The 15,371-nt window shown below is 38.9% G+C and overlaps 1 protein-coding gene across 1 annotated transcript; it reads right to left on the bottom strand.

The window, feature by feature from the left end:
* Positions 1–515: 515 nt before the first annotated feature.
* LOC146911173 (squamosa promoter-binding-like protein 1) lies at positions 516–15,116 on the bottom strand. The gene is made up of 10 exons (XM_085722543.1): positions 14,208–15,116; positions 13,907–14,088; positions 11,855–12,441; positions 10,403–10,477; positions 10,208–10,315; positions 9,988–10,105; positions 9,504–9,645; positions 9,218–9,362; positions 1,577–2,212; positions 516–1,248 (listed from the first exon to the last, which is right to left on the bottom strand). The coding sequence occupies exons 1-10, from the start codon at positions 14,771–14,773 to the stop codon at positions 805–807; spliced, it is 3,003 nt and encodes a 1,000-aa protein (XP_085578669.1). The 5' UTR covers positions 14,774–15,116; the 3' UTR covers positions 516–804.
* Positions 15,117–15,371: the final 255 nt, after the last annotated feature.

A 15,371-nucleotide genomic window follows, 5' to 3' on the forward strand; every position in this document is an offset into this window, starting at 1 on the left:
TCAAAAACCATCATCTTACAGCAAATATTTTTGGTTTTCATGTTGAATAATGAATGTTCATTTCTTTTGAATTAACAACTCAATCAGCATAATTTTTCACCTTTTCTTATTTATTATTAATTTTAAAAATCAAGTTTAATTTGTATACATTGTTAGTATTAGTAAAACAAATATTTGATTTTCCAACGAAACATAAAATACTGCCAATACAAATCATAAATGTTTCATCCAGTACATTATTTGAAAAGAATGGTGAAGAACAATAGGAGGCTTACCACGAAACATTGGTGTGATGGATCTCAATAGAGTGTGATTGTGTTTGGACTTAGCAGGGGTGGCAAGACAAACTGACCTCAGATTGACAAGGGTGACTAGGCCATAAGAAAGGAAAGAGGGAGAAGTTCTTTTGCAATTTTGATATAAAATTATCAGATAAAGTAATAATAATAATTCAAATAAATGGTGTACCATATCATATATCACCTTTTCAGTCAACCAATAAAAGTGATCCAAAGTAGAGGCCGCATGATAAGTAAACTCATTATAAAAAGAAGGCTGCGCTGCAGCATACAAGTATTATGCTATTGTACAACAAGGATTTAGACAAATGTAGTTTGAGAATACAATACAAGCAAATCCACACATGCAGTCTCACAAGGAAGCTTATCAATAATAAATATGTAAAAACCATTACAGTTTTTAGATTTAGTAAAAAAAAAAAAATACCCAGTTTAGCCAGTATATGAACGCATCCTATTAAATTGTCCATCAAATTTATGTTGTAGCCTTGTAGGTTGACAAGCATCAGCTTGTTCCATAATCCAAAGATTCCCACCTGAAAGGTCGGAATATATACAGAACTTCCGGCGAGCTTTTGAATAGAAGAGCCACACAGACACAGACCGCTGCTATAGCCACCATTGACAGCATTGCAGGTCTGTATACGAAAGACTTTCGTACAGCAGTTCTACACGATAGCTTATGATCACAAAGTTTGCAGTCCTTTCCAACCTTTTTAACTTCAGCATTTCCAATCTCAAAGGTAGTGCACAATTCATCTTTCTTCTGGCTTGTGTCGAACTTTGTCGGAATGCTAGGAATATCAACCACCACGTGAGCCCCTCCTTGACTCTTGTTGATTTTCTTTTGCACCAAATGAATGTAAGTATAATGACCACGTAACCGTGCATAATCCTCAGGTGTTGACCCCGTGCTGTCGCGGGCACTATTCCATGCTTCAATTCCCACCTGAATTAAAATGCCTAAGTTATTGTCAAATGCTAAATACCACTAACACTAACACGCTGCTCGCGGTTTCCAACTTGAAATGAAAATTATTATGAAAAAAAGAGGGGGCTGTAATATGGGTTAATGCTCACAGACATACCAAACATTGTTTGTAATAGTTTGATTCAAGAAGTGGGAAGGATGATAACAATTCAAATAACAGTTATAATACAGAACCTAGGCATATAACAGGGTTCAATCTGCGCAGGAATTAAATGCAGTGAAGATCCAAATGACTTACAAGAAAATCTCACCCTCTCTTGTCAGTTTAAGATAGAAAAATTCTTACCATGCAAGGATCATTAGTCAAAGCATCTAGCACATCCTCAGAACCATCTTTCCCGGCTGCTATATGGAGTGGTGTCAAACCAGCAGGACCGACAGCATCAGGTCTAAACAAGAAGTTTTGATTCTCTCCATTAACCAGTGCCTTGTCTTCAGGTCCTAGTTTATCTGAAATATTTTGAGGAACAAATCTCAAAAGAAGCTCCACCAACTGCCTGCTATTTCTCCTCACAGCTCTGTGAAGGAGACCCAACTCTGAAAGTGCAAGATACAGGGATGTGTGGTCTCCTGTACTCACTGTTCCATCAAGCATGAGGTTCAATAGCTTTTTAACTACCGCACACCAATCATGGTCCACAGAGAACTCCACGAGCCACTTGAATCGATCTAATGGAAACAGATCCATACTAGAATTCAAACGAACCACCCTAGATTTTATTTGCTTTCTGTGGAGAAGCCAACCCATTTCATGAATGAAATCCATGGCTTGATTTTTTGCTTGAATTTTTCCAGCCCCTTCAACATCTGGATAAGTATCACTTGATTCCAGTAGAGGCTCAAGCACACAGATTTCAGAGCAAACATCCTCCTCCACGACTATGAAAGGAAAAAAACTGCTGCTCAAACCCTGGTCCTCAATCTGGCATGTTCAGGAAAATTATAAGATAAAAAGATCAGATACATAACATTGATGCAGGCATGTTTATCTTCAGTTAAGAATATGACACATTTATAAGGATGCATGTAAATGGCATATAAATGACAATTTATAAGGAGGCATTTAATTATGGACAAGAACAGTGAATAAGTGTTGGCCGGTATTTATCATTTCAGACTTTACTTAAAAATCATAATATAGGCGAAATACAGTATGAATATTAAAGAATAGATATCAAATTCATGAATCCCTTTTGTGTCTGTTAGGAACCCAAAAACAGTAAAATGTAGAATGGGTGTATTATTATAGATTGCAAGTAAATGATTACAAGAGTTTCCCCCTATAATCCCCAGAGCAAAAGCTCCTTCAGAGAATGTAAACTCTCTGCCCCATTTGAAACTGTAAAACAGATTACAAAATAGATTGATACCCTCCTCATGCCACTGCCTCTCTATTTATTAGCCTTTCCTGCCACTTTATTTACTCCTCTTCCTTCCACTATCTCCATATTTCCTACCACTACCTTTATTTATTACTTTTCCTTCCACTACCTCCTTATTTCCTGCCACTACCTTTATTTATTTCCCTCTTCATTGTCTGTTTCTCTCCCTGGTCCCACATTCTTTCTTCTAGAATAAACCTTCCAAGTGACAGGCTTCCTTGCACTAAGGCCTACATCAGTGATGACATCAGGCCCAATATTCAGGTATCTATCATTGCCCTCCCCTGCAACAACAGCCTTGTCCTCAAGGCTGAAATAGGGAAATTGACTCTTCAGCAAAGCTTCATCCACCCAAGTAGTATCCTCCATGGCTCGCCCCCTCCATTTGACTAACCATTGCTTCACCAACAATTCACCTTCACGAATTTCTCTAGAGGCCAACAAGGATTCAGGTTCATCCAAGTCTTCATCTTCTATTTCCAACCCATCAGGCAGTTCTGGTTCAATGTCGTAGTTTCCAATTGCTTTCTTTAACTGAGAAATGTGGAAAACCGAATGAACCTTGGCAGACTCAGGTAACTTTAATTTATAGGACACTGCCCCTACCCTTTCCAATATCGGATAAGGTCCAAAATACCTCGGTGCTAGCTTTTGATTAATCCTTCTTGCAATTGTTTGTTGTCTATGAGGTCTCAATTTTAAGAAGACCCACTCTCCCACCTCAAAAGACACGTCCCTTCTTTTCTTATCCGCATATTTCTTCATCTGTTGTTGTGCTCGAAGCAAATGATGCTTTAATTGTCTTAAAGCCTCATCCCTATCCATTAATTCAGCCGCCACAGCTTCCACTCTTGTCTCACCTTGTGAAAAGCGAATCAAAGGAGGTGGTTTTCGCCCATACACAACCTCAAAAGGTGTTGCTCCAGTAGATACATGGTAAGTGGAATTATACCATAACTCAGCCCAAGACAACCAATAAAGCCAATTCTTAGGCTGTTCGGACGCAAAACAACGCAAGTAAGCTTCAAGACACCTATTTACCACCTCTGTTTGACCATCGGTCTCAGGATGATAAGAAGAACTCATCTTCAAAACCGTTCCCTGCAATCTGAACAGTTCCTTCCAAAATAAACTAATGAACAAGGGGTCACGATCGCTTACAATGGATTGGGGTACTCCATGCAAACGAACTATATCCTTTGTGAACACCTCCGCTACTTTTCTTGCTGTGTAGGGATGTTTCAATGGTATGAAGTGTGCATACTTGGATAGTCTGTCCACTACAACAAATATCGCCTCAAACCCCTTAGATTTAGGAAGACCGGTAATGAAATCAAGGGAAATGTCTTCCCAAATCTGTTGTGGAATGGGAAGAGGCTGCAGCAAACCCGCTGGTGAAGAAGCGGAATATTTTTGTCTCTGACAAACATCACAGTTTCTCACAAATTCCTGCACAGAATTTTTCATCCCTACCCAATATAAATTTCCAGCCACTCTTCTATATGTCCTTAAAAAACCTGAATGTCCCCCTACTGGAGTAGAATGTAACTCTTGCAATATCATGGGTATGCAAGCTGACTTGGAAGACAGAACCAACCTGTTCTTGTAGAGTAGCATCCCTTGTTGCAAACTGAAACCGGGATGGGCATTGGAATCAACTTGAATATCTTCTATCACTTTTTTTAACTTCTCATCCTGACCCACTTCTTGCTGCACCTGCTGCCCTTGCAGCCATATAGGAAATGAAGTAACACTCTTCAGCTCACCTTCATCAAACATTCTTGACAATGAATCCGCCGCTTTGTTTTCAGGACCAGGTTTGTAAACGACCTCAAAATGATAGCCTAGAAGCTTAGCCATCCAATTTTGCTGGTCAGCCGTTGTTATCCGTTGTTGCAGCAAATGTTTGAGGCTTTTTTGATCAGAATAGACCACAAATTTCCTGCCTAACAAATAAGGCCTCCAATGGTGTACTGCCAACACAAGTGCCATTAGTTCTTTCTCGTAAGCTGACTTGAGTAAGTTATTCTTGGACAATGCCTTGCTGAAATAAGCGATGGGTTTCTTCTTCTGCATCAAAACAGCTCCTACTCCTCTGCCGGATGCATCACACTCAATCTCAAATGGTTGAGTAAAATCTGGAAGCACCAATACCGGTGATGTAGTCATTACCTTCTTCAACTCCTCAAAGGCTTGCAAAGCCTCCTCTCCCCACTTGAAGCCTTCCTTCTTGGTCAATTCTGTCAATGGTTTAGCCATTTTACCATAACCTTTGATAAACTTTCTGTAATACCCTGTCAGTCCCAAGAATCCTCTCACCCCTTTCACATTATGTGGAATTGGCCAGTCTACAACGCTTTTAATTTTTTCTGGGTCTACTGCTACTCCCTTTTGAGATATAATATGACCAAGGTATTCAACTTGCTTACTGCCAAAAGAACACTTCCTTCTATTAGCCACAAATTTCTTAGCTTGTAACACCTCCAGAACTTGCCTCAAGTGTTGTACATGATCATTCCACCCTTTACTATAGATCAATATGTCATCAAAAAAAACTAAGACAAACCTCCTTAAGAACGGCTTGAACACCTGATTCATTGTCCCTTGAAATGTGGCTGGAGCATTGGTTAACCCAAAAGGCATCACCAAAAATTCATAGTGACCCTCGTGTGTTCGGAAAGCCGTTTTGTGCACATCCTCTTCTTTCACCCTTATTTGATGGTAACCAGACTTTAAATCGATCTTGGAGAAGTATCTAGCACCATACAATTCATCTAATAGCTCCTCCACAACCGGAATAGGATACTTGTCTGGTACGGTGACTTTGTTGAGCTCCCTATAATCCACACACATTCTCCATGTGTTATCCTTCTTCTTGACCAAGATTACCGGGCTAGAGAAAGCACTAGAGCTATGCCTAATGATACCTTGACTTAACATACTCTGAACTTGCTTTTCTATCTCATCCTTGTGGTGATATGGATATCGATAGGGCCTTACACTGACTGGAACAGCCCCCTTCTGCAGTTCAATGGAATGAACAGTATCTCTTTTGGGTGGTAAGCCCTCCAATTCCTGGAACACCACCGAAAAACGACTCAACACTTGCTCCAATTCCAATTGTTGTTGAGTATTTAGCTCATTATGTTGACCAACTTCAGTCTCTAGCTCCCCATCCTTTAGAAAACTGTGCAATGATGAATTAGAGACTTCTGTGAAGGATTTTACCCCTTGTAACTCCACTATTTTCCCATTGCAAGGGAAACTCAGCATCATGTGCTCCCAATCAAAGGTGACTTTACCAAACATTCTCATCCATGCTGCCCCCAATATTACATCTAAGTCTCCCAATTCCAATACATAAGCATTTATCCGAGTTGTGAAATTTCCCAGATGAATTTCTAAGTTTCTGCACTTTCCTACTGTCATAACTCTATGACCATCTCCTAACTTCACTCCCAACACCGCGTTCTTTTCCACCACCAAGCCCAGTGCCGTTGCCACCTTTGAGTCTATGAAACAATGACTCGCACCACTATCAACCAACACCTGAACGTGAACTCCCATCAATTGGCCCTCCAATTTCATCGTGGCAGGTTGTTTTACTGTTTTTACCATCCCAGTCAATTCAATCAATCCCAATGCATTACACTCAACAGCAACCTCCTCTTCATCCTCCTGCACTTCAATGGCAATCACCTCTCCTTCCTCGTTAATCTTTTCATCATCTCCCAAAATCAGCAAACGTAAGTGTTTCTCTGCACATTGATGCAGAGGATGAAACCTCTCTCCGCATCGGAAACACAACCCTTTAGCCTTGCGATCCATCAACTCGGAGTAAGGTAGGTGGCGAGTACCCCTGTTCCGGAATCCAACTCCCCTTCCAGCATCATCACGTCCTTTTTGTACCAGATTTGGGCTCGTGACAGACTGTGAGTTGGTACCTGATTGGGCAGGTCTGAAAGTGTTCTGACTCGCAGGCCCAGAACGCTGAAATCCCCCACTTGAACCCGGGTTAAAAGCTGACCCGGATCCACTTTTTCCACCTGAACCATGTACAATTTTTCTTCCTCCGCTGCCTCTATAATTAAGCGATCCACGCAACTCTGTTTCAACATCACGTGCTATTTTCATGGCCTGGAGACGAGATCGAGGGTTGAGAGTTCGAACCTTCAAGCGAATTTCTGGTTTGAGACCCCCCAAAAAATAACCTAGGTACTGATCTTCCGGGAGACGCATCACTTGTGATGAAATGTATTCAAACTCAGAAATATACTCTTCTACATCACCCACCTGCTGCAAATCCTTTAACTCTTCAAAAGGATTATCACTCTTTCGCCCTCCGTAGCGTTCTATCAACGCCTGTTTCAGTTTGGTCCAAGTGAGATTATCTTCTGTCTCACGAAGTAAGTTGAACCAGTGTATAGTTGCACCTTCCATACACACCTTCGCCAGTCTCACTTTCACCTCCTCCGATGAACCTTGTACTTCGAAATAGGTTTCAGCACGTGTAACCCAACCAACAGGATCATCACCATCGAACATTGGCAGCTCCACCTTCTTCACTGCCATTTTAAATTCTGAACTCGCCTCGTCAGACAAAGGCGATGAGGTTTCAGGAGAAGATCTGAGTTTTGCAAATTCCTCCATAACCATCTTTTGAAATTCCTCCATCCTGAGACGTAGGGATTCTTCCAACGTCTCAAGTTTCTCTTCCAATGCATCGACTCTATCAGACATTTTTGGTGGCATGGACAACTCGTTAGCCCAGTAATCCGGTAGGTCGGACCAATGTTAGGAACCCAAAAACAGTAAAATGTAGAATGGGTGTATTATTATAGATTGCAAGTAAATGATTACAAGAGTTTCCCCCTATAATCCCCAGAGCAAAAGCTCCTTCAGAGAATGTAAACTCTCTGCCCCATTTGAAACTGTAAAACAGATTACAAAATAGATTGATACCCTCCTCATGCCACTGCCTCTCTATTTATTAGCCTTTCCTGCCACTTTATTTACTCCTCTTCCTTCCACTATCTCCATATTTCCTACCACTACCTTTATTTATTACTTTTCCTTCCACTACCTCCTTATTTCCTGCCACTACCTTTATTTATTTCCCTCTTCATTGTCTGTTTCTCTCCCTGGTCCCACATTCTTTCTTCTAGAATAAACCTTCCAAGTGACAGGCTTCCTTGCACTAAGGCCTACATCAGTGATGACATCAGGCCCAATATTCAGGTATCTATCAGTGTCATAATATCCTTCTTAACCACCAACATACTATTCCTACTTCTTCAACTAAGTATGCAGCAACAACTTCAACAAAGATTGATCCGGTTTGCTAACACAATGGTTAATGTACCAGTATCGCACTATTAATAATCACTATCAGTCTCGATAACAAAAAAAAAATCTAAAAGGTTAATAATTACTCCCTCCATCCCAAATTGTATGTCGCTTTAGGGGAAAAAATTTGTCCCAAATTATATGTCGCTTTACAATACCAATGCAACATTAATGTTACTTTTCCTATTATAACCTTAACTATTTATTACTCTCTTCTTTCAATTCTTTCATTTATCTTTCCCATATTATTTATTAAGGACAAAAAAAAAAATCTAAAAGGTTAATAATTACTCCCTCCATCCCAAATTGTATGTCGCTTTAGGGGAAAAAATTTGTCCCAAATTATATGTCGCTTTACAATACCAATGCAACATTAATGTTACTTTTCCTATTATAACCTTAACTATTTATTACTCTCTTCTTTCAATTCTTTCATTTATCTTTCCCATATTATTTATTAAGGACAATTTTGTAAAACAACTCATAATATCTCTTTTCAACACAATATTAATTGTATTTCTTAATATGTGTGAAATGCCCAAAACGTCATACAATTTGGGACGGAGGGAGTAAGAGACAGTCCAAACACCAATACAATCATCCTCAAAGTCAAAACCAACTCCAGTCAGGATCTTATTCCAATGCTAAAAATACGAAACTAAGTAGCCGAAAATGTATGTTTTCAGTGGGTCATGCTAACTTGTGCCCTAAGAGCACATGTTAAGGAATCTACAAATAGTAATTATGTATTGAAAAAAAACAGTTTTTCACTTTTTAAGAAATGGAATGCGCAATTCCAATACAAAATTTCTATCCTCATTACACTAACAAGTGCCCTGAGAGTACATGTTAGTATTTCCCATTTTCAATAGGTCCAGTACATTGAGATTACAATTCAGATAACCAATCTAATGATACTAACATATACAGTACTGGCTTTCTCCCCATCCAAAAGAAAAGATTACGCATACTTCATGCATAAAATCCAAGACCATTACGTAACGAGGTTCTGTTCTTTAGTCAGTATTATAAGAATGTTAATAGTATAACAATTTATAGGTTATAATTACTCTTCGCTACAATGTTTAGGCGGAGAGTACTTTCCCTTTTCCAAAGACAAGGCACACTGCAAGCCTTGGCGAGGGCTTATCGTGTTGATAATTTAGACTTTATAATCTGTGAGAGCAAAGAAAGAGCACCTCAATAAACCCTCGTCCATTCATCGCAGGGACAGAACATGAAAATTGGATGCACTGAAGCTCATCAAGATCCTTGGAGCATTGATCCATAAGCTCATGAGTATCTTCACAGTCCAAATAATTCCCTTCTAAAGCACACAATAACCTGGAATAATAAAAACAAGGGTCACATACAATAACGAAATATACGCACCTACATGTGTATATCAAAGAGATTTTCTAAATTTTCATCTAACTCTAGACGTGCAATGTTATTGCATTTCACAGGGCAACTAGTAAAGAATACCTTGTGGCAGGTCGAGTCAGGTTGACACCCTTCACAGAAAATTGAGCTGTCTTTGATGATGGTACAGCAATTGGACTAACACTCAAAATCTTACCATAATTATTACTCCTGAAAGGAAGGGGTGTATCAATGACAATCTGGCCTGCAGCAGAAAAGTTGCAGTTAGATGCCTAGCCTAGTCATAAAAATATACTACTTACTGACTCTGACATATGCACAAAGTATAATAATAAAAATGACAATAATTGCAACATCACATTAGACCAAATTCAATAAAAGTCCATCAAAACAAGTTAATATGCAGCAGTGGCTTGAATTAAGTGTCGATACAAATCCTCGATGCAGATAACTTAACCTTTAAGCATTTAATGTAAATTTACTGAGCAAAATAATGTTTGATGGACTTAATTGAATACTGCAATCAAATTCCAACTCCTGTTTTCATGACAGATAGCAAAAACCAAATAGAAACTTAGCAAGATACCATTGAAAATGAAGGCCATCTGATGCTGCACCCTGATGTGAACCCATCCAGTTCTCCAAAAATCATCATCTGAGACATCCAGAAGCCTATTCAAACTGGAAGTCAGATCAAAGCATAGCTGTAAAAGAACAAATAAGCCTTGTAAGGTCAAAAAGTATCCCCTGATTGCCGAAATAACCACACACAGACCTGCTAGTAGTTTTAGAAGGACATTGCTTACCTCCTCCCACACAACCTCAGCCTGACGCAGATAAATAGTCAAAACAACACAACCAGGCCGTATATATCCTTCAATATCAGTTGGACTGTGGGATAACCAATCAAGAATCTGGAGACCAAAACCTTAGTATGATTAAATTATTTCAAAGAAAAATAATAACAGTTATTCTTAGATGCTTTGAAAAGCTTAACGTACCTGTGCTCTAAGTACAAGAGGAAAATCGCTTGGTCCTTTACCGAAGAGTTTAAAAACAATCCGATCCGTGCGATTCTAAATGGTGGAAACAAACAAATTAGCTGTTGAATCATGACAATCTCAGGATAGTATAAATTTAATATATATAAGGGTGTCATTGAAGCTAACATTAGGAGCTAGAACCAGAATGCAATTTCATACATGAAAACAAGGTCCTGCATAGTCAGTTACGATACAAATTTCTGCAACCAAAAACAAGCAGGCGCCATTTATTTCTGAAACCTAAGGAAATTCCATCATGGAATTTCTCAGCATCAAATTCTATCCTCAAGTCTGATGAATATTTTCATCAAACGCGCAGCCATTAATGGGCATGCAATTTAAACCAGGATTGGTAAGGATGACCAAAATACTCATCTTAATGTTTTTTCGACAGTACAAAATATTATGTACTGTTCAGTTAGTCTCGGTCACACCCTGTGAAGCACGGACACCTCTAGGACTAGGCGTGTCGCGGTGTCCGACACTTCTATGACACCCATACGACACGTGTTAAACCGGTGTCCTAAATAATTGTTTTTTTCTTTACTTCGACACTCCTACGATCGGTGTCCGACACCTGTATAACACTCATACGAGCCGTGTCGGACGACTAAGACAAATATCTAAACCAATTTTTTTATCTCTTGCTTCCGCACACCATAGATACAAGAGTTACATATGTTTTTAGAAATGTTGATCAATTAGGGGTTATAGACATTATAGTTGATTATATTATTTTTAACTTTTTTGATAGTAGATGGATAAATAAAGGTCAAATACTATGATATCTTGTTGTAGAACTTTTTCTAATGAAATAAATTGTTCAAGTTAGATGTTTATATATCTATTTCAATTTTCATTTTAGACCGTTTTGAAATAAATTAACATACATGTAGCGGTGTCGGTGTCCAATATTTTTTACATTAGCGGTGTCGACGTGTCCGTGTCAGTGTCGTGTCAGGTGTCCGTGTCGGAGTCCATGCTTCATAGGTCACACCTCTTCCCCATCCCCTTATACTAACTAAAGACCTCCTGTGTGCGGTATGTCAACAGGAAGCAGAAGCAAATGAATTCCATTCCCCTCCTCTGACCTCTTGTCAGATCTTCCTAAGAACCACACACCCATCAGAATATCAGATATTCTTGAGATTATTATATTTTAGTTTCATGTCATGTATGACTAACGAAGAAGTTTAGTGTCAGCCCGTCGACCTCAGCATGACAAATTAAGACAGTTCCACAAATTCTAAGAACCACAATAAAAAACATTTGTAGTTTCTGAAAAATACCCAGAATTTCTACAGAAAATCACAAAATCCCAGTCATGGAGGGTGAGTGTGAGTATAAGGACTATGTACATGAGCATGGGTGCAACAGACAATCCAGAATAATGCTGCAATAGATAAATACCTGAGCTTCGCCAGTGGAACTAGAAGGGGACTGGGCAGATGCAGAATCTGAATTTCCACTTGTTTGAGGTGGACTCGACTGATGTGAATCCTGTTGCATCCATGGGTAATCAAGAGAGCTAGCACCAAGATTTGTAGTGACAGGCAACCTTTCTATGTCCTCTATGCCATCGTCTGAGTCAATATAGATGTCATTCAGATCAAAATCATTCATCTTGGTCTGTCCAGCAGTACTATCTCTGGCTTCTGAGTAAGCTGGAGGGCTATTTGAAACACCGGGCTTTGCAGAAAATGTGGTTTGTTGATCAGCAACCCTAGCATCATGTGAATGCATCACTTGATGCTGAATTTCACTTATAGAAACTGTTTGATTCTGTACTGTAACAGTTGGAGAACCTTGAGAACCATTGGTAACTAAAGTAGAAACCATCTCAGACTTCCCAGATAAAGACCCTTCTTTTAACAGATTCTCAGGTTCCCGTAAAAGGTTAGACAAGTTCCTTCCCCCTTGTTCGCCATTCTGATTAGCAAGACTCCTTAAAAGATGAGTAAGCAGATCCTGGTCGGCGGTCTGATTTGACCTGTCAGCTGTAATTCATAAAAAAAATCATTATTCATCCTTCAACTACCTGTCATAGGCTCATAGCAGAAATGCTCAACAATGATTGACAACAATGCTCTCAACTACTGGTGTTTCAGCTAGTAAAAATCATGCCCAAGATCGCTACCTTTTTAAACTGACATTTATCTTTCTGTTATTACAATGTCTTCTCTATGCAATTTCTTCTCCATTACAGTTGTTAATTACACTAAGACATATTTGGACAAGCCGTCTCTTCTGAGCCATTTTCAAATCAGTTGATCAATCAGACAGTTTTTAAGCAGTTTGTTTTATTATTTATTTGGAAACTGAAGAATCCCTTATTCCATACTCTGTTCCGCCAAGGTACTGACAAATGCTTCTGAAGGGAAACCAGTCGATGTACTCGTGCAATAAGCTCAAGTCTAACTAAGTGATGTCAACTAGCACCAAAAAACCTATTGGGTTTTTATATCGTGGCTAACTCATCATACAAAGCAGGCTTTGTAAGGTGAGGGATGCCACCCGCTTGCGTCCAAAACTACTGGGCTTAGTGAGTGGATATAAGTGGTGGGTGGCCCAATGGATAGACTCTAACAAAATATTAGGTTCTTATATTGAGCCTGATTCATCCTTACAAAACTGACGTGTAGGGTGAGGGATGCACCCAAAGAAATTATTATTTTCCTTTGAAGTTCTTAAATGTTAGGTCTCACTCTTGAAAATGAAAGCTGAAAGTCTCTAGATCTCAACTATTCTGCCAATCTTGCAGCCTTTAAAGCCTAAACTGAGTTGGATTTGGATCATCTCGTCTTCCTCTCTCCTTTTCTCTCCTGTGTTAGGAGAGAGATAGACAAAAAGACAATTTTGATAAACCTTATACACACAAAAATTGAGTAAACAATTGCTTTTGTGTCTATCTCTCTCCTAACATGAGGGAGAAAAGAAGAGGATACAAATCCGATTGAATCCTCGTGAGTGGTGATGAAAGGTCAAGCACCGTACACTTCTCATGCCCATGTTGTATCCCATCCGACCCATTATCTTCCATAGAGATTAATTGAACAAACTTAAACCAATTCTTCATCATTAAATGTGATAGAAACTTGAGGAAAATTATGTTGGCCAACTATTTACAGTCGACTGTGATGAAAATTCCAGATCAAGAACTGGTCTTACATGTCTATTTCGGGCTACCAAGGTCAAAGTATGAAACCTCCTTGTAATAAATATGTCTTCCCCTATATCCTCGACAAGATGTATATTTATTTAACCAAATTTCAAATGAACAAACAACCTTCCTGCAGCTATTAACTTAGCTGCCAATTTCATCTTTTAAAAAATTAGTTTAAACCAATACCAAGCTTTTCATCATTTCAAAGCGAAACAAGCATCAATCAACATCATATATTAATAAGATACCAACTGACAACTAGGCCCTGCATACATGGATTACACTAAAGAAATACTTACGCTGCATATTTGAAAGTATCTTCAATAAACTTATCAACAGATAACTACTAGTCTGATCATCGTTCGGTGAACTTCCATTAGGAACAGCATCTTGATTTGTTTTTCTCCTCCTTTTATTATGGCCTGCCAAACGTCTTCGACAGCTTCTTTTTCCTTCGTCAAACTCTTGAAGCAAGTGAAACCTGTTGTCATAATAAAAGAATACCATGAAATAAGATGAATCTCAATCCAATCCAACTATTAAAATTGATAAAAAAAAAAAAAAAAACACATTTTTCAGCTATTTGCTACATGAACTAACCTACTACATTGTTGGCAGAACCGCTGCATCGCATTCCCGACAAGGGCCTTACTAGCCTTTGAATGTATCTCACAAACCTTATGACGTCGGTGATAATCTTTGGCGTTGTTAAGATCTGCGCGACAATCCTCCACCTGACAAAATGCTCTACTAGAACTACCTCCACCAGCTACTCTACTTTTCTTCCCATTATTTCCTTCCCATGTAGCACCAACACCACCACCAAGGTTTAAACTAAGATTACCACCTTCCTTATTCAAACCTAAACCTAGTTCATCTTCCACGATAATAACCCTCCTTTTCCTCTCACCTTCCTTCACTTGACAAATCCCAAGATCTAACTGTTCTGAGCAAGATGATGAACTATTTGAGTTAGAACAACCACCACCACCAACCGGAATAGGCAAAAATTGGCGGGGTTCCGGCACCGGAGTCAACTTACTAGTAGCTATGAAAAGATCACTATCCCATTTCCAACTATTCAAATCCCATTCTTTTGATTTTTTCCCCATAGCCCTTAAATCAGAGGAATTACCATCATTACCGTACAATTGAAAAGCTTCCATAATCACAGAATTCACAAACTCAATTACAAAGAAGTACAACTAATTACACAAACTCTGTTCTTGTTACCTATAGATCAAGTAAGAGTACACCGACACAGTCATAGTTAATTAAAATTAAGTAAGAACAGAGCTAATTAAGCACAAGTCAACTACAGAATTTAAAGATTACTATAGTTGAAGAATAATGAAGATGAAGAAGAAGTTGAGTTGAGTTGAATTGAAGAGGTTAATTAAGAAGAGTGAATGGATCGAGTGAAATTGGGAAAGTGCGGGAAGTACGGTTGGGTGGAAAAGGGAAAATGATGTGTGTGTACTGATGGAGATGGAAGATGAATGAGTGAATGAATGTGATGAATTCTTTGCGTGACAAGAAAAAGGGCTATGTTAATGGAGGGTATGGTACATTGATGTTGATATTCTATGTTATTGCGTACGCACAAAATTTTATTTTACTAATAAACAACAACTCATTTCCTCAACAAATAAAATCATAACATAACTCAATTGACTAGACGTTGTAGGATGAAGAAATCAAGTTCAAATTCCCGATTCCCCGTTAGCATAGTTCAACTATCCAAGTGTATGTCGTCGTGTTTGA

The sequence above is a fragment of the Medicago sativa genome, chromosome 7, assembly GCF_051527215.1.
Source record: "Medicago sativa cultivar Bolivia chromosome 7, Bolivia_mono, whole genome shotgun sequence".
NCBI lineage: Eukaryota > Viridiplantae > Streptophyta > Magnoliopsida > Fabales > Fabaceae > Medicago > Medicago sativa.

Coding starts and splice junctions, on each gene's coding strand:
- LOC146911173 (XM_085722543.1), bottom strand. CDS start 14,773: ATGGAAGCTTTTCAATTGTACGGTAATGATGGTAATTCCTCTGATTTA. Junction 14,089..14,207: donor TTCTGCCAACAATGTAGTAG/GTTAGTTCATGT, acceptor TTATGACAACAG/GTTTCACTTGCTTCAAGAGT. Junction 9,363..9,503: donor CTGACTCGACCTGCCACAAG/GTATTCTTTACT, acceptor TTATTATTCCAG/GTTATTGTGTGCTTTAGAAG.